The sequence below is a fragment of the Thunnus maccoyii genome, chromosome 15, assembly GCF_910596095.1.
Source record: "Thunnus maccoyii chromosome 15, fThuMac1.1, whole genome shotgun sequence".
In the NCBI taxonomy this organism is placed as follows: Eukaryota; Metazoa; Chordata; class Actinopteri; order Scombriformes; family Scombridae; genus Thunnus; species Thunnus maccoyii.
Window position 1 is genome coordinate 6860634 of NC_056547.1, and position 19472 is coordinate 6880105.

Genomic DNA, 19472 nt, shown 5'->3' on the forward strand with positions numbered 1-19472 from the left:
CATCAGTGTTAGAGCAGCATGTTACTGTTGTAGCTGCTGGAGGTGGAGCTAGTTTCAACTACTTTATGTACAGTTAGCTAGTTTAGTCCAGTGGTTCCCAACCTAGGGGTCGGGCCCCTCCAAAGGGTCAGCAAATAAATCTGAGGGGTCGTGAGATGATTAATGGGAGAGGAAAGAAGAAAAAACAAAATTCTGATACACAAATCTGTTTTCAGTTTTTGGACTTTTTCTCTAATCTTTGATTTTTGGTGAAATATTGGATCATTTGAACATTTATTGAAATGAAACCATGTGAGAAGTTTAGAGGGAAAAATTACTATTTAAAATCACTATTAGAAAGTACAATATTTCCCTTTGAAATGTAGTGGAGTGGAAGTATAAAGTTGCTAAAATAGAAATACTCGAGTACAAGTGCCTCAAAATTGTACTTAAGTACAGTACCTGAGTAAATGTACTATTTGGCTTGAGCAGCTTTGCCTTTAAAACAGCAGCAGTTCTCCTCGGTACACCGGCACAGTTTTTCAGCTACTTGGCAGGTCAGTTTTTCCTGCATCTTGGAGAAGTTGCTACAGTTCTGTGGATTTCAGCGTCTCTTCTGCTTCTGTATCTTCATGTAATCCCAGACTGACTCCATGATGTTGAGATCAGGGATACAGGTAGTTCTTTATGACATTGGCTGTATATTTGGGGTCTTTGTCATCCTGCAGAATAAATTTGGGACCGATGAGACGCCTCCCTGACAGTAATGGATTATGGATAAGAATTTAAACATCTAAAGTGCCTAAAACTTTTGCACAGTACTGTATATGCACTAGAATTTTAGAGCACTTTAAAATGATATTCAGCACCAAGGGCAGTAATTTACAAAAAAACATATCACAAATCCCTGAAGATATATAAAAAATAAAATAAATAAAAAAGGGAGAGGAGAGATGACAAGGTTTTAGAAAATATTTAGTTTTATTTATTTCAATTTCACATATTTTCTCACTTTAAAACAACACAAAACGTGATTTGGACATATAAAAAGACAAAAAAAAATCTTATTTTATGATGGAAATGATTATGTTTAAGGAGCTGAGAGTGGAATTTTATAGTTTTGTATAGATTTTGTATACATTTCTATAAAGCAAATACTACAAGAACACAGTTTTTATATCAGTTTCCACATAAGATTCACTTAACTTGTTTTTCAGGTGTCTTAACTAGTGTGTCTAATAAAGTTGTGGCTCATGCCTCCAAACTCTCCAACCCACCACCCCCCCAAATGCAAAGAAATTCATCTTTCATTGGTGGTTCAAAGGCGGTCACTCATCATGGAACCGTGGCAGCTTGTTGCCAGGGACGACCACATGCTCCACCCCTGTTTCCGTGATCACCACCAGGTGAGCCACACCCCCGCTGACGTTGTCTCTGCCCATGGCCAGAGCAAGAGCTGCGAGCACAGCCGCAGAGAGAGGAAGCAAAGGGAGGAAGGAAAGAACAAAGAGAAGCAGGAGAAACATGTAGGTCAAGTAGGTCAAGTTGAACAAGCACAGACATGCAGTGTAAAACATTAATACACCTGCTAACAACTATCAAGTCACCATCTAACATTCAATTGTGTTTAAAATTGATTTACATTAAACTCTTTCCTTTAAAGAACAGGTTCACAATTCCACAAAGTCTGTCTTAAAACAAAAGTATGAACATTGAAACAGATTTTATTTCCTCCTGATTATACTGGTCATTAGAAGATTCCCCTACAAATACACTTATGATGTAAGTGATCATGGATAAAAGTCCTCATTTTGAACAACAATACATTTAAAAGTTCATCTGAAGGTAAAATGAGGCTTCAGCAGTCTGAGTTAGTCAAATAAAGTGGATTTCTACAGTTACAGTGTTTTTAGTATAAAATTCTCTCTTTATGTTTCAGCAGTTCAGTAGTGTTTTCCTGTTGATCTGCAGTGGATAGTAACAAAAAGAGAATATTTATCACTAAAAAGACTATATTTTAAATATATGAATGTGATCTAACTAATCAGGACAACTGAGGCTTCACAATAGCTTCAGATAAACTTTCAAATACATTTTTGCACTGAAGGAGGATCATCACGTACACTGAAAGTGCATTATAGGAGATCTCTTAATGGCCAGTATGAACAGGAGGAATAATTACAGCAAGAAAAACCTGTTTCAGTGTTTATATTCACACCTGACTGTTGTCTTACGACAAACTTGAAAAACTGTGAACCTATCCTTTAAGTACATATGTACATGCAACACTGATCCTTTGATATTGTGTATGTAAGAGCTTAAAGATCCCCTCCAGACATGTTTTAAGACAGAATTGTGTCTGATTTTTTGTTTTGACAGAAATAAAAGTTCAATTACCTTGTTATTACCACATTATTTTTAATATTGCATTCTCCTGCATTGTCTTCTACATTGATTTGGTATTTTATTTCTCTCTAAAGCACTGTTCTGAAAAGTTATTATCAATATTATTATTATAATTAGTTCCTAAAATTAAATCTATTTCTTCTCCCTCACAGAAAAATCTGAATATGCGAATATATGTCTCCTACTTCTCTGTAAAGTACATTCTCAGTGTTTGTGCACTGGAGCTTTCAAGCTTCCACATCACACTTGTGTTAGTTGAATTCTGAACCACGATTGGCTCGCAAAGTAGATGTGATGTCAAAAATCCTACTTGTATGTGCATGTGTTAAACTGAGTTTTAAGCTGAACACAGAGGAACTTTCGCCCTTCAGCAGATGAAAGCTGTTGAAGATTAAACCCAGAGATTTGCTGAGCACGGATCCTCATTTTCTATAACAACCTGGTTCATATTCACACATTTTCATGCAATCACAAGACAATTTCCCTCAAAAACATTTTCTAATCCTGACATGAAAATCCTAACAAAACAAGTACAATTTTATTTAAATGTGGGTAAAAAAAAAAGAGTAAAATAATCAACAATACCATTAGTGGCAAACTGTAGGCATTCCTCTCTGCTCATGTTGGGTTTGTATTTGGCGTCAACGTAGCCGTAGATGTAAGTGCTGCCTGAGCCGCCGATGGTAACAGGCTGACTCACTAACATCCCACCTAGAGACACGACGTACACCTGAAGAAGAAGAAGAACATCACAGTGGCAGCCACATGCAGCAAGGTGGACTTACTACTCATCATTATCACTGTCATCATGACCACTACCTACCTGTGGTCCTTTCTTCTTGTCCCAGCCTGCTGTGAGGAAGCCGGCCTGCAGCTCGTCTTTGTTCTTGTAACACAGTTCCTTCAGCACCGACGCTGCTGCTATCACCAGTGGAGGAGTCTCCATCTGGACACTGTGGATTGAGGAGGATCAGGAAAGATATGTGAGGTGTGGTGTAGGAAGTAGAAGAAAGATCTAATATGTGTTGCCTTTGGATCCTAAAATCATTTTGTATAGGTGTAGATTCAGTGTTATATATGTGTTTATTATGTGTGTGTAGCCAGAATTAGGGTTGTACCGGGTTGCATATAGGCAAACGTGAACAGGAGAGACATTTCTTTGCCATTTCTTTTATACTTGTATGTAGCATGTTTACATTTGTTTACGTCTCCTCTTCAGACTCGCCTCCCGACAGCAACTGAATACAACAATCAACTTGCTTGACTCACAGATCCGCACTACGCATTGTTGAAATTTGGGCTGGAATTATGCTTCTCTGAAGACACTTGTAAACGTCTCTACAGAGAGGGGTGTTATGGGTAACTGTAGGTTGCAGAGGCTCGCACAGGAGCCAACATGCACAGCTTCCAAACTCAGCAGCACATAGTGCAAACTTGCACGTCAAGCAAGGATTGGTTGGTGGATTCAATTGCTGTTGGAGGGCAAAACAAACACAATTGTGCTGCATACAAATATAAAAGAAACAGCCACATGAACATCTTCAAGTGACCCCCGTTCATGTACGCCTACTAAACTAGGATTAATAGCACATAGTACCAGTCAAACGTTTGTACACACTTTCTCATTCACGTGAATGGGAAGGTGTGTCCAAACTTTTGACTAGTACTTTATATTTAAACATGAAATGTAATGTATGTTTTGTCTGTGTGCTGACACGTGCAAATGTCATGTGAGCATATTAGTGTAATATGTGCAAATGTATTTATATGTTTGTGTGGTACCTGTGGAAGGACAAGTGGAACTTTGCAGCTTTGATGACGGCCTGAGCGTCTGCGAGTGATCCGGCCATGCAACAGAAGATCTGGTCATGAACCTGAATCACCTTGTTGATGGTCTTAGATGATACATATTCCCTGAACAGAGAGGCAAAGTGAGGGTGAACAAACCACATAGACTACTTATACATTGCGGCAGTGAGAAGAGGTAATAATAATAATAATAATAATAATAATAATAATAATAATATATAACCATATCATTCAGGTTGAAATGTCTGCATGTACAGGATGACATTACTAAAAATATCTGCAGAGTAACAATCTGAGTTTCAGATTAACTTGTTGGCCAGAGTGCACATGAATGCTAAATTTATGGAACAATACATGAAAACAAGACATTAATGTAAAATGTAGTTTACTGGTTTGGAGATGCAGGCGGTTACTGGAGCAAAGCTGTGACTTTGAGACATTATGTAAATGATGCTTATGATATGTTTAAAATTTTAAAATTTGCAAAATTGCACGTTTTGGATTCTATATAATGAAAAATGTTGTCCTTTAAGCATACACAGCTACACATTGTCACCTTTTTGCCACTTTAATTCATCATCCTACCTGTTTTTTTGCCGGAGCAATGGGTTTATATGACATTTATTGCTTTACGACAACTGTGTATTTTATCTTTATCATGATTCATGAATGTTATTAAGCAGTCCCTTCAGTGTGTAAATGTGTTATACAATAAAAGTAACTTCAGTGTTTTGTCACAGCATCCTCACCCTCCGATGGAAGCCCTGGAATCTGAACCAATCACGACCCCTCCATCAAAAATGGCAGCCAGGATGGTGGTCTGAGGTAGAACAGAGGAGGAGATTGATTGTTAGTTGGTTTTGATTCTTCAACGTTAGAGAAATAGTCATATTTAGCAAACTATGACAGAAGACAAATATAATACTTGGCTGAGCAGCATGGACACTTAATTTGTCATGGCTTCGACTGAGGTTATGGCTATGCATTCTGGGAATTTGAGTTCTGTGAATAAGTGGCGCTATTAACTAAAAACGAAAGTGTAGCCTGGCGTTTTCTGTGTAGAAGTGTAAATAATAATATTTCTCCGGAGCTAAAATATAAACATTCACTGATACTAAAACACTTGTAATGTCGAGTCGATGTAACTTTACTTAGTCTGAAGTTACTAATCAGGTAAAGCATCACCTGTTCATCCGCGATAGCAGTTATCGGTCATTTTACGCGTCATATGCTTTGTGCTGCATCTGGAGGAAAAGATAATAGTGAATAAGTCCAGATTTACTCACCCCTGTGCTGACTCCTTTGACTTGTGAGTCCATACAGCGTTTCTCCATTTTCTCTCCAAAATCGAAAGAGAGGAAGGAGAGGTGACGCTCAGAACAGCGACCTCAGGCGCACCGAGACGCGCACAGAAGCCGCAGTCAGATCCAGTATGGCGCTGTCAAATGTCTTCGAAACTCTTGCAGCTGGGTTCAATTTCGACAACGCGGCGAGGTATGAGCTTCTTTTTATGTCTTCTTAGTATCAAACTGAACCAGTAATGTAAAAAAATCAAATGAAAGAGTTGGTTACACTGCTGAGCTTTCACTGGGATCAAAAGTGAAAGTAACTTTTCTTTCCTGCGTGTTTATCAGTTGAATGAAACAATGTAGTGATGATGTGTTCACGGTTATAACTGTAAAATATATTCATCAGCTGTTATTAATACCCCTATAAATCCCGTTACCCCCACCTCTCTCTCTCTCTCTCTCTCTCCATCTCTCTGTGCCCCCCCCCCCTTCTCCTCTCTCCCCCTCCCCTCTCTAGAAATGCTGCCTTGGAGGGTCTTTTTGAAGGAGGACAGGCACCTAAACCTCTGAAAACAGGCACCACCATAGCAGGAGTGGTGTTCAAGGTGAGTATAAAGCTGTTTAAACAGCACTGATAGAAATATTAATAGACCAAAATAGTGACTTTAAATGTTTTAGCCTTGAAATACACATTGTTTTCGATTCATTCCAGTATGATATAAATAGAAACTTGCAGAAACATAAAACTGCATGAGATGCCTTTATGTTTTTTAAATATCAAATTTAATGATGTTGTATGTTGGTGTTATTGTGAGCACAGACCCTCCATGGCACTGCATTCAAGGCCTCTCCAACCTGCAAATTACACTTCATGAGTTATGTTTCCAGAAAATCAAATCCAGGAGACACACAATAACTTGAAACGGACATTATTCTTTGTTCTTCTTTATTGAGTTGTTGGTTTGAAGCATACATGTACATAAATGTAATTTGAGTAATAAAGTTGGTTAATATTATCCCATCTGTGTTGGTGCAGGATGGGGTGGTGCTGGGAGCAGACACTAGAGCTACTTCCAGTGAAGTGGTAGCCGACAAGATGTGCGCAAAGATCCACTACATTTCTCCAAATATATAGTAAGTCTGATACACGGTACATGCTGCACTATAACAATCAGGAGAAATCTACCTTTAAAATACTCTCACTCCCATCAGTCTGTGATGTCTTATGCCCTTACATTTTTTGTGATAGAGTACATTTTTTTCTTGCACTACACATTGAGCCATAAACTGCCTCCTTTACTTCCATTTAAGTGATTTCCTACATACCCCAGGATGTGAGTGACCTTGTATTAAATAACTGTTAGTGCAGGAAAGTAAACTGTTCTACTGAAGTGATTTGTAATTGAAGTAACATACTGCAGGTGACAGATCACCAAAGATGCAGGCTGTGGTTGCATTGCATTCTGGGCTATTGAGGCTGCTGTATGATAGATGAACTTTGATGCAAAATAGTGGCCCAAAAGAACTCTATGTTTCCGTCTCTCTTGTTTTTAATGTCTCCCTCTCTTACTTCCCCTTTTCTTTCCTTCCCCTCATCTTTTCTCACAATCTATATAATTCATCTCTCTGTCTCTCTCTCTAGTTGTTGTGGAGCAGGTACAGCTGCAGATACAGAGAAGACCACAGACCTTCTCTCCTCCAACCTCACCATCTTCTCTCTGAACAGCGGGAGGAACCCTCGCGTCATCATGGCCGTCAACATACTACAGGACATGTTGTACAGGTTTGTGTTGTACATGCACATGTACATGTAATCTATAGTTTATTCATTTAAATGTTTTTTTTTAATTTAAACTCAAAAACATGTTTTTTTAACTCTTTTCATGTTCAGCACTTGGAGTTGCATTTGATGTATGACTTGTGCCATATTAATAAAGTTTGATTGATTGATTGATATTCTTCGTTCACAAAACTGGTGTTCATCAGACTTCCCATGTTTCAATCTCTGTGGTCTGCAGGTATCACGGCCAAATTGGGGCCAATCTTATACTGGGAGGAGTAGATTGCACTGGGAACCACCTGTACACAGTGGGGCCATATGGGAGTGTAAACAAGGTGCCTTATCTTTCTATGGGTATGTGACATAATGTTATTTATGATCATTGACAGCACTGTACAGTGACATCTTTTCCTTGGATTCTTTGTTGGTGATTTCTGTGATTCTCTTTTCTCTGTCTGTTCAGTTGTCCTGGCTGTTACTGCTGAACCTTAACACCGAGTTCTTGTTCTTTATGTTTCAAATGTGTCATTTTAATTTGCTGGAGTTGTGCATTTTATTTACTCTCAGCCTACATCCAATCCGTTTCATCTGACTTTACTTTGTGTTCTTGCAGGATCTGGTGACCTGGCTGCTCTTGCAATTCTAGAGGACGGGTTCAAACCCGACCTGGAGGTACGTCACAGGTGTCGTTACATATTGTGACAGTGATTGATAGTCATGATCATTTAGACATGATCAGAAATGTGCATAATAAAAAATTATTTCACTTACCTTTCATTTTACAGGCTGCATGAGCCTTTAGATAATGCAAACAGTTTAAAAAGGTTACAAACCATTTATTCTCCTACTTACTGAATTGTGTATGTTCACAACTAAAAAAATGTGCAGCATCTGGGAATTGCTTCAGTTGAATTTTAAAGCTAATGGATGCCTCTTTCTTCTCCTTCATGCTCTGTGTGTGTCTCTGTGTCGCCCCTCTCTCCATCATTTCCCTCGACTATCTCAGCTGGAGGAGGCGAAGGAGCTGGTGCGTGTTGCCATCCACGCCGGCATCATGAATGATCTCGGCTCAGGCAACAACATCGACGTCTGTGTCATCACCAGACAAGGAGTGGACTACATCAGACCCTACCAGGAGTCAGAGTACAAAGACAAGAGGTAGGCCTGTATTAGTAGGACTTTATTAAGATCAGCTCACCAGACAGATTTTAAAAGGAGATATTTTAATAAGTGTTAGAGATTATGCATTAACTTTTTATGTGCTAAATTGTGTTTTAACCCTTTAGCTTGTTAGTTCTTGAACAGTTTGTCATTCTACAAACAAAACAATAGTTTTGCATCACATAACTACAATGATCAGTGCCAGCTGCACCTCACCTCACGCTGGTTCCCACATAAGTTTAGGAAAACACACATTAGGCTACACTTGTCCTGCAGAGACCCAAAGGAATATCTGATTTTGTGCATATTAAGATTTTACAATATGCCAAGATAGAAAACTGTCCAAATATGATTTATTCCACAAAACAAGGAATTTTAATGACTGATTAAGTATCTCCTATGGAAAGACAGTATATGATTTAATTACAAATCTCTCTCTCTCTCTCTCTCTCTCTCTCTCTCTCTCTCTCTCTCTCTCTCTCTCTCCATAGGAAAATGAAATACAAGTACCGTCCGGGCACAACACCGGTTCTGACAGAGAAAGTAGTCCCCTTAAAGCTGGAGGTTGTCAAGGAGACGGTGCAGCGGATGGATACAGCCTGAGTCTCAAAAAAAAAATCACCATTAACCACCAAACAACATTAAAGAGTGAAAAAAAAGTTTTCAGTTTTATTACACTATTATTCACCAGATTTTAAATAAAAGTTGTCGAACTTCTAAGACACTTAATTTTGATTTGATTTGTCACCATGTTTCTGCTCTGCTTCACTCTGTAATAAGTTGTTACTGCAGCGAGATGCTACTGGGTCATAATGAGACATTTATAACCTGTTTTTACAATATGGATTGATCTTTTTTTTTTTTTTTAAATAAAATACAATAATATTATAAACAACTATGATGCCTCCTGTTGCCTTATTCTGTCCATATTTTTTCTTTATTTACTGACATACTGCACTATTTAAACTTACCACAACACTCCCATGGCAACTGCCAGGCAACTTTACTGCACATTACATTGATTTATATGTCATATCATGCTACATTATGAATTATCTACATTAGATTGTGTATTTTATTACATGCGCTAATATTGTCATTGACCTGGCTGACTTCTCAAACCTGAATGTGGCATTTCCGCCTAGAGACTGATGATGAGAAAAATATAAAGCTCTCCTATTGGTTTATGCGGTTTTTATCTTTCTGATCAAATCTGCAGGGAGTCAGGGAGATTTTTATATTTTGGTCAAGCTTCTTGATTTCAACGTATTGATTAAATATATGTATAATAGTTGCGCATTAGTTTTGTGTTTTTCTGATTTGCATGTAACTCAGAGAAAAAAGTCTACTGAAATATTGTTAAAAACTCTTTCACTTTCGAATTCTTTGTCGCGTACGAGGAAATTATCTTTGACGCATTGTCAGCCGCCTTCGTCTTTTTTAGAAAACTGAACACCTAAACTGTAGAATATATTAAAAATAAAGTGTGTGCACTTTAATACATAATGGCTCTTTTCGACGTAACTGGTTTCAAGACTTATTCTGAGCTCCGCGGGCAGATTCTTCCAGCTGGACAAACGCATCTCGTCGACAGGACCAACCACTACAATTTCGGGGCCAAAACTCAGGAATTTGCTGTACCTGTGGGTGTAGACGTGAGTATCTTTTCACAAAATTTTGGTAAGATATTAATATTGGCTTCTAAATCATATCCGGATAACCTGCTACAAGCGTGACGCGTCAGACGCGATGAGGTTATCAAGTTATTTTACGCGTCTCTTGTTTTAAGTGTTTGTTTGCTACCAATGAAATATCATATTCTGCATCAATCTTCACTATCACGAGGTAATGTCAAAGAATAATAGGTTCTTATAAATATTTCACTCTCATTTTCCCTCACACACACACACACACACACACACACACACACACACACACACACACACACACACACACACACACACACATGCTTACCTAGGTCACTTTTGGGGACATTACATAGACTTAGATTCATTTCCTGGAGTTACCCTAACCTTAACCATAACCACTGGCCGAAAAAAATCAACTTTTCAGCCGTCCCCAATCAACTGGTGTGCGTCCCTGAACGTAAGCTAAGTCATTTCCACACACGTGCAATTACACATCATGTAGCATGAGTTCTCTCTTCTTTGGTTTCATTTTTAGCCCTCAGGCTTTCTCAAGTCCTGCAACCATGATGGGGGTGTGTGCATCGAAATGAACCATGGTACGACCACCCTGGCCTTCAAGTTCAGACATGGAGTCATCGTGGCTGTGGACTCCAGAGCCTCAGCTGGCCGTTACTTAGGTAAATATATGTCTGGAAAACTATGGAAACTTTTTTTTCTTTTCCTTTCCAGACTTGGGAAAGGCGGACCTGCACAAAAGTTGGGCAAATTGTGGGAAATATTGATTATATATAACTTGTCATTTGACATCTTTCGATTGCATGTTAGCTGCTGTGAGAAAAGGTACCCATAGAGAGATGTGGCCCAATTAACAGTCATATTGTCCAGCCACCATCACCCTACTGTACTGTACAGACAACAAACATCTTAGATAAACTCATCTGCATGTATCTTTGCCCAAATCTAGTAATGTGACCTGATAATAAATAGGGTTATATCTACAATTGATTCTGATTAATCTCTAAAGGTTACTGTGTCCTTTATGTTTGATCATTTGGTCCAGTGCAATTGGACATAAACACAAATAACATGGGATTAAGTAGCCTAACAGTAGCATAGTTTCATCTGAGCCACTTATTAAATGTTTACCATCAAAAACATTTTTAACCTTTATTTATTCAAGGGAGTTTCTCTATGAGCAATACTCTCAGAGCATGAGTTGGGGGTAAGGGCTTTGCTCAAGGGCACCTCAGTGGTGGTAATGAGGGAGGGGCAAGTGCTGCTTTTCACTTTCCCCACCCAGGTCTACGGTGAGGTCACAAGCTTGCTTCTCTATCCTTTAGGCCGCCACTGACCCATATTGGTGGAGTTTATTGCAAATTGACTGTTTACTGGATATTTTCATCATACACTTTTTAATGCAGAGTGGAATTATATCAAGTAACACATTGCTTTGCTGTAACATGTGAAATATCACTATAATATAGTATTTATATCCCGGAAAAGCCAGAAGATTGCAAAGCTAATAATAAAGCAACCAAACCTGACATATATAGATACTATTAACAGACGAAATGACAGAGATGTTGATCTATGACATGAAAACGTATGTAAAAAGGACGACTTCATACATGGTGGTGTGGTGACATTTTGTGTTAAATGAAGCATATTTCATAGTGTTGACAACTTGGTACCTAAATGTCTCTTTTTCTTAAATGTGTTGCGGCTCTTCAGCATCTAATGATGTCAACAAGGTGATAGAGATCAACCCCTACCTGCTGGGCACCATGTCAGGCAGCGCTGCAGACTGTCAGTACTGGGAGAGACTCCTGGCCAAAGAATGCAGGTCTGTCACATCTAACTGCTCGTCCTTTATGTGTTTGTTTGTGAATGCTTTTATCATTCTATGTGTTATTCTGAGACCCCGTTTACACCTTTCATTGACATGCAATCTGTATCTGGATATCTTGTCTGGATAAGGAAAAATGCATGTTGATGCAAGGTGTAAATGTATACAATGTGATCAGAATACGATGGGATTGGTCAGACCAACTCCTAGCAACACCTGACTCCACCTCCTTCTGCTAGCTTAAGCACGCCGTACAAAAGCTACAAGTATTAGCGGTAGCTATAAGTCTTCCCTCCAAAAAAAGAATGACTACCATCCTCGGTATTGCTTTCCTTGACAATGGGATGCATGTTTGATGACAAGTCTGCTAGCTCTGCCAACTAATTTGCATATTGTTATTTGATCACAGTGTGGTGGAGTCAAGATAACAAGAGCTCTTATTAATACCAAGTGTAAATGTAAAGACCCACGGATCAGATGTCATTATTCAGATCATATATCCAGGTAAAAATCACATGTTAAAATCAGGTTTGAATGGTTCCAGGATGTTGGTCTTCTCTTCTTCTCTTCATTCTGTCTGTCCAAACTGTCCACATTAGTCCACCTGTGTTTGTGTCACTGCTGACAAGTCATCTGTCTGTCTAAGCACTTGAAAGACGCTGCAGGATATGAAGCATACATTTGTCTCTCTCAGCGTACCAGTGTGTGTCCCTAAGCATTTAGTATTTTAATCTTCTGGCTGTTGGTTTGTACTTGCCTCCCTTATGCCAGGCAACCTTTAGACATAATTTTGTCTGAGAACGTCTTGCATTAGGTCAGACACCCACTAGATGAGCAGTAGGGTTACCTATGAGAGGGTCAGCACATACATGTTTACTGTAATTGCCATCCTGCGCTCCAGACTCCTGATCTCTTCTACAGTGCCTTCATTGCTATTAAACATGCTTTTGTCATCAGTTTTCTAATGTGAGTGATTAAATGAGCCCAATTGTAAAACAGAAAAACAATAATTTAACAGTTCACACATGAAAACCACTGATGAAAATATCAAGTATGTGTGATAACACTCAGGACACACCAGACTGACAACATGTATGAAATAGTTTCGTTCAGATAAACTGAAAAAACAAAAGAAAACATCAACTTCGTTATAAACCAGATGAGTATCATGAGTATTAGTTTGGATTTTTGACTGAATTTCTGATGATTTTGTGCAGACTCTACAGGCTGAGGAACAACCACAGGATCTCTGTGGCGGCTGCATCAAAGCTGCTGTCTAACATGATGCTGGGTTACAGAGGCATGGGCCTCTCTATGGGAAGCATGATCTGTGGATGGGACAAAGAGGTAGGCTTGTGTGTGTGTGTGTGTGTGTGTGTGTGTGTGTGTGTGTGTGAGTTAGTCGTACATGCAGCAGCACTCAGAGCCTGACACATGATAGTCTTTCTATCACTTTCTGTTAAAGGCCCTTTTACACTGTGTGATTTTGGGCTATCTGAGACAAAAGTTGACAATCGTGAGAGAAATGTGTCAAAATCCTTCATCTATCCAAAACAGTGCTGCTCGATTTCACTGTGACTCGTCCACCAACGACTGATTTGGAGAAAAACTAACAGAAATCAGTCAGAATTTTAAGACCAAATTCTCATAGAATAGATTAACCGGTGTACATTCGTAAATGCTGTTTGTTATATAAAGTTTTTTGGAAAACAAACTTATTCTCTTTAATAAACAAAACCAAAACGATAGAGGTGAAACGAAAAAGAGATTTGTGTGATTTGCTGCAATTTAAAAAAATACGATGATGTGAGCTGCTGTTGAGTCTTTCATATACTTTTTTCTATTTACATCGTAGCCCTACGATTAACCTCACGTTCAGCGCACAAACTGACCTCAAATTGATATTGTGCTGTCGACACGGATTGTAACCAAGATTTTTTTATAGAAACTTCATTACAGAGGTATAAGTATATTGTAATGTTGTGGTTTGCAGTACAAACAAGTGTTTCTATTCCTGTGGCCATGTTAAAAGATAACTGAGTTTCTGAGCTAATCAAGTTTGAAAAAATAAGGAAGTTGACCTGTGATGACTCAATGACGAGAAGCCTCTTTATTCACAATGGCAAAACAGTCCTGTAAAAACTATAGAACCCAATCAACACATAAACACATAAAAGACAGGTCCATCCATTAAAGGTAACGGCCAGTGCATTTAGCAAACAAGCATTAATATAGCAACAGATAAAAAATAGCAATCGAAACAAGGAAGAGGTACAAACTGTAAAAAATAAGTGTGTATTTTGCGGGGAACTACATCTCAGACAAATACATAAAACACATAAAGGTAGAAATGTTTCCCAAATTACATCTTACATTGTTTCTTTAATGAAGATACAAGTAAACACTGTAGATGTCATTCATGGAGAAGTTCATCAAATTTGAAGAAGAACCAAAACAGGCTGTATAGCAGTATATGCATCACTATTTAGAAGTACTATTGTTATTGTTAAAATCGAGCAGACACATGAAATCAGCTTGTGTTTGCAGATGTATCAGAATCTATTGGGCTGTATATTAAATGATAATAACTATAATAACTGTGTGCTCTGCAGGGCCCTGGTTTGTACTATGTGGACGATAACGGGACACGTCTGTCTGGCCGGATGTTCTCCACCGGCTGTGGGAGCAGCTTCGCCTACGGTGTGGTGGACAGCGGTTACAGGGAGGACATGACGGTAGAGGAGGCGTATGAACTGGGCCGTCGGGGCATCGCTCACGCTACACACAGGGATGCCTACTCTGGAGGAGTGGTCAACAGTGAGTATTACTTCTATTTTTATTTAGGTCTATTGTTTTTGTTATCTTTTTGTACATCTCTTTTCCTTTTTTTTCAATTATACATCTAACATTGTAATAATATAAATATCAACCTGGTGTAAGCAACTGGATATTCATTCTCTTAGTCCTCACCAAAGAATTTTTAAAATCTCTCTCTAAACATTGATTTCCCACTCATCTACCATCCTGACATCATTTTGGCCAAAGTTGTTTAGTCTTGTGATGTATAAAACTATGTGTGTATGAGCCCTTAAGTGTTTTATGTGTGTATATATGTGTTAACCTCTGTGTGTTTGTTTGTGTGTTTGTCTAGTGTACCACATGCAGGAGGACGGCTGGATAAAGGTGTGTAAGGAAGACGTATCAGAGCTGATCCACCGCTACAGGAAGGGGATGTTCTGAGTTTGACCCCTAAACCCAGATCAACATCAACACTCTGAACGGTCCAATGATGTGTTTCTTACCAGGTGCAGAGATACATACTGTTGACACAATAGTTTTCCGAGATTACATTATTCAGTGTATCATTCTGTGGTTCAGTTCACCCAAATTACCAAAAAAAAGAGGAACTTACCTCTAGTGTTATCTAGCCATGCAGATTGTTTTTGTGTTTATTTGAAATGTATAGAAATACAATTTCACCCACTGAAAAACAACATTTAAATTATTCATAAGCAAAACAAAGGAAGGGATGATCAACAGTTTCTAAAGACTGAATAAATGATTTAACAAAAAGGAAAGTGTATGAAGAAAATATGCTTTCTACTGCAGAAAATAGTTCCAGTGAAATGTTTTTACAGTGGGGTCTTCTTGCTGCATCACATAATTACAATCTCCTCCATCATATTAGGGTCAAGGCAGAAATCTCTGAAACAGTGGGAAGATTAAACCAAAACTATCTGCATTGCCAGTGAGAATTTTTATTTTTTATTTTTTTTAATTTGAGTGAACTGTCTCTTTAAGGTTGTGTCAACCAGATATCCTGTTAAATAATCTTACAAATACAACACTGAGCTACAAATAAAGACAACTGTTCAACTAACTGGTCTGTGCTGTTATGATTAACCTGAACTGATACAGTCTGATGCTTTATAATATAAAGCCTCAGGTAGAAAATTCTATAGAGTGAGCCAGTAAGTTACTGGAAATCAGAGGAATGTGCAGTGGTGGAAGAGGCACCCAGATCCATTATTTAAGTAATAGTATAACACAATGTACATTTACTCAATAACAAGTAAAAGTCCTTAAAATACAGAATCAATACATGCAAAAAGAGTTTAAAAGTACTCCTGACTGGCAGAATGTCTCCTTTAGAGTGTTACTATACTGGATTATTGATATAAACAGGTAAACATGAAAGCAGCGGTTTAATGTATCTGGTTTTAACTACTTTATACTGTCGGTAAAGTAGTTAAAATATTTTAGTTGATCATATACTGTATGGTGTATACCAAATCTTACTCTGCAGAGTAACTATAGCTGCTGAATAAATACAGTGGAGAGAAAAGTACAATATTTCCCTCTGAAATGTAGTGGAGTAGAAATGTGAAGCAACATGAAAGTACATCATACAGTAGTGAATGTACTCAGCTATTTCCACCAGTGAGAATATAATTCATTGTTTAGACAAAAGCAAAGCATTTCCAGCTACTGGGAACAATATGTTGTCATATGGTTGATATTATGTAAAATATCTGTACAGATTATTTAATTTGATCTACGTTGCTTTGAACAAAAGCATCTGCCGAATGTAAAATATACTTAATGTAGTTCTTTAGGTTCTTATCTGTGATTATTAACCACACAATCATTCAACATAATAACGTTACTACATTTTCAATTTTATGTTAAACTATGTTGTTTCTGTTATATGTTTCTATGCTGAACTGTGGTAGGAAACTTTTAGGTGTGTCACCTCATCATAACATTTTTGGTTTTATTACTGTGTGTCGGGTGAAATGTGACCACAAACAAACAGTAAGTGCCAAACCTCCTCTCCACCTCTCATACCAGGAAACAAATCAGCTCTGAACCTGTCAGGTGAGATTTCTAAACATATCATCTTCATGGTAACTGACATTACAGATTCTCACTAATATATCCATTAAATTAATATTACTGTGTATAAAAAGTACATTTGTTTGATTTGTTATTGTGTATTTTATAGTTTAAAATATTATAATGGTTGATAATACAACACAGAACAATGTTTTATGTCTCACACATAGAAAATTGAAAGGTACTGTAATGAGGTCACCTGTTGCTATGCAGTGTTCAGTCTCACAGGTTTTCTCCATGGAGGAACTGCGTTGTTCTGGTCTCAAAACATTAACATCGTCTCAGGAAACACAACAAAACAGAAAACACATTTCATTGTGTTGTGTTTTCTGGAAATATTTGTTGTGTTTTTGGTTTAGTGAAATGTTGTTTCCTTAAATGTTGTTGTGTTTTGAACCTCACACGTTATTAATTGGTGGAAAGAAAGAACTGGAGTAATTTCCTGAGACTTGTCGTGTCATCAGTTGCCAGGCAGAACTCAGTGCAACAGGTTTGTTCAGGGGAAAACCAACACACCAGTTTGAGCCTTTATGTGAGCAGTGTGAAGAACTTCTCTAATCCAGGAGCTGCCAAGTCTCAACATCAGTAAAATGAAAACTGCACACAACCTTTAAATGACTGAGAACTAGAAAACAACTGTGGTTCTAAACTTTCTTCTATTTGTTTATCTCTGTTAAACAGCAGGAAGCTTTTAGGTCTGGAACAAGATACCGGCTGGAGCATTTAGTCTCTGTGACAATACTGAGTATTCAATATTCATTTTACTGTAACTACAGTCATAAATGAGTAAACAAACACTTAATAAATTAACAAAAAAAGAACCAAACTTTTGGAATTTTGGGGACTTTATTGAAAGCAAATTACAAAAAGAATCAAACAGCAGTGCAACAGACTTTGACTTTCGTCATCCAACACAAAGTGATTTTGAGAATCAACGTCTTACATGTTTACAGAAACTCAGAGAAAGAAAACCCCTGTCCTTTACTTACCAAACTAAAATTATAATATAACAATATGGAAGAGACTTATTAAGTAAAAACATCAATTGAGAAAAACAACTTGATTAAGTAGTAAAACAATCAAACACACAAATCATTACTAATTAATCTAAAACCTTTAACTTGATTTAAAAGAAATTAACAAGCGAGAATATTTACACACCTGGAAAATAATGTTTATTTTGTGTATTTGAGTGTTTGTGGTGGGCAACAAGAAAAACCTTCTATCACTGTATATGTAATTTTATATCACTGTAGAGATAAATGTATATTGTGATACAGTTAATTGTTCTGCAAATTCAATTAACAGATTATAGATAAAATAATCAGACAGGAATGTGTCTAACACTAAACCTGTCCATTAAAATAAATACCAGGCATATCAAGATACTTCATCCAACTGATGCAAATATCAAGTAAATTAATTTTACCATAAAACTTTCTGCAGTGACATGTGTGTGTGTGTGTGTGTGTATGTGTGTGATTTTACCAGGTAAATCCCACCACCAGAAATATTTAACTATGGATATTATGGATTTATTTTACATAAACAACAAAACCTCAAAAATATATTGTGTATGTATGAAGAACATTATGATGTTTTGGTTGTCTGACACATCTGACTTTACATCTCTCCAAATAAAAATAAAAACAATCAAACTGAATTTACCATCATTGAAGAAATGATTTGTTTGCCTTTTTGTTTCATAAACGATGATCAAAATCATTTAATATCAGATTTAACTTTTATATCTGTAAAATGTTTTTCAATTCATATTCAAATAATGCTTTTAGGACAAAATGCCTTTTAAATTTGTTTTCTTAACAGTAATCCAATTTTACTAATCACCAACTACAAGATTAACCAGATAACCACTATAATTCTAAATTTATGACAGGAATGATTAATAACCAATTTATTGACAGTTTACAGATGTCAGGAGAATTTGGCATCTGTCTTTGCTTCAGTGCACAATTTATCCATAAACCTGAAGAGACAGAAAAAACAAATATATTAAATAGCATCAACATAGTTCACATAAATCTACACAAAACCACACATATCACATTATAATTATCTAAGATTGATCATACAGACCTAAAATATCAATGACTGAGTCATTGAGGGATTTACCTGTAATACTTTAAGTCATTTGTTTTTACATCGTTTATCTGCGTTTTCTAAAATCGTTTTCTCAAAAGTTTTTAATAAAACACACATCTGACACTCTGATGTGAAGGTTTCTGCTCCTTTCTTAATATTTTAACTTTATTTAAAAACAGCTTCATATTTGTTGTTAAAGACCAATTTAAAGTAGAAAAACTTCTTTGCAACTACTAAGTTACACAGACTTCATAGTGGATGAATTAACAATCTAATAACATTATTTTGCAGATAGTTAAATGTAACTTTCCCATATGAAGTAACTCACTGTGTGCAGGTTGGTGTGTTTGTCATTCAGGCTTCTGGATTCAGTTTTGCAGAGAGCTCGGAGCCGTTTTCAGAAGCTGTAAAGTCAGAAACACACAGTTAGTCCACTAATCCTGCACTGAACTACAAACAAGTCACACTGCAGGAAAAAGTGCAAAAAGTCAATCTGCACAATATGCAAAAAAACACATCTACAGCAGAGTACAAAGGGTCAGACAGGTAAGAAA

At 37.3% G+C, this 19472-nt stretch overlaps 3 protein-coding genes and 1 long non-coding RNA gene across 4 annotated transcripts; 2 read left to right on the forward strand and 2 right to left on the reverse strand.

Annotated features, from left to right (window-relative positions):
* Window positions 1-992: 992 nt before the first annotated feature.
* Window positions 993-5562, reverse strand: psmb12 (proteasome 20S subunit beta 12). The gene is made up of 6 exons (XM_042436367.1): window positions 5481-5562; window positions 4944-5014; window positions 4168-4299; window positions 3209-3338; window positions 2971-3115; window positions 993-1435 (listed from the first exon to the last, which is right to left on the reverse strand). The coding sequence occupies exons 1-6, from the start codon at window positions 5526-5528 to the stop codon at window positions 1308-1310; spliced, it is 654 nt and encodes a 217-aa protein (XP_042292301.1). The 5' UTR covers window positions 5529-5562; the 3' UTR covers window positions 993-1307.
* A 64-nt stretch (window positions 5563-5626) lies between these two features.
* Window positions 5627-9284, forward strand: psmb13a (proteasome 20S subunit beta 13a). Its single transcript, XM_042436377.1, has 8 exons — window positions 5627-5688; window positions 6001-6088; window positions 6520-6617; window positions 7126-7266; window positions 7502-7617; window positions 7877-7935; window positions 8270-8421; window positions 8916-9284. Exons 1-8 carry the CDS (start codon window positions 5627-5629, stop codon window positions 9025-9027), a joined length of 828 nt encoding a protein of 275 aa, XP_042292311.1. The 3' UTR covers window positions 9028-9284.
* Window positions 9285-9633: 349 nt separating this feature from the next.
* psmb8a (proteasome 20S subunit beta 8A) lies at window positions 9634-15223 on the forward strand. The gene is made up of 6 exons (XM_042436362.1): window positions 9634-10079; window positions 10609-10750; window positions 11805-11916; window positions 13137-13266; window positions 14532-14736; window positions 15071-15223. Exons 1-6 carry the CDS (start codon window positions 9930-9932, stop codon window positions 15157-15159), a joined length of 828 nt encoding a protein of 275 aa, XP_042292296.1. The 5' UTR covers window positions 9634-9929; the 3' UTR covers window positions 15160-15223.
* A 3047-nt stretch (window positions 15224-18270) lies between these two features.
* LOC121913644 lies at window positions 18271-19441 on the reverse strand. The gene is made up of 2 exons (XR_006100331.1): window positions 19247-19441; window positions 18271-18802 (listed from the first exon to the last, which is right to left on the reverse strand). It is a non-coding gene; the product is annotated as an uncharacterized LOC121913644 (long non-coding RNA).
* Between the last annotated feature and the right edge of the window lie 31 nt (window positions 19442-19472).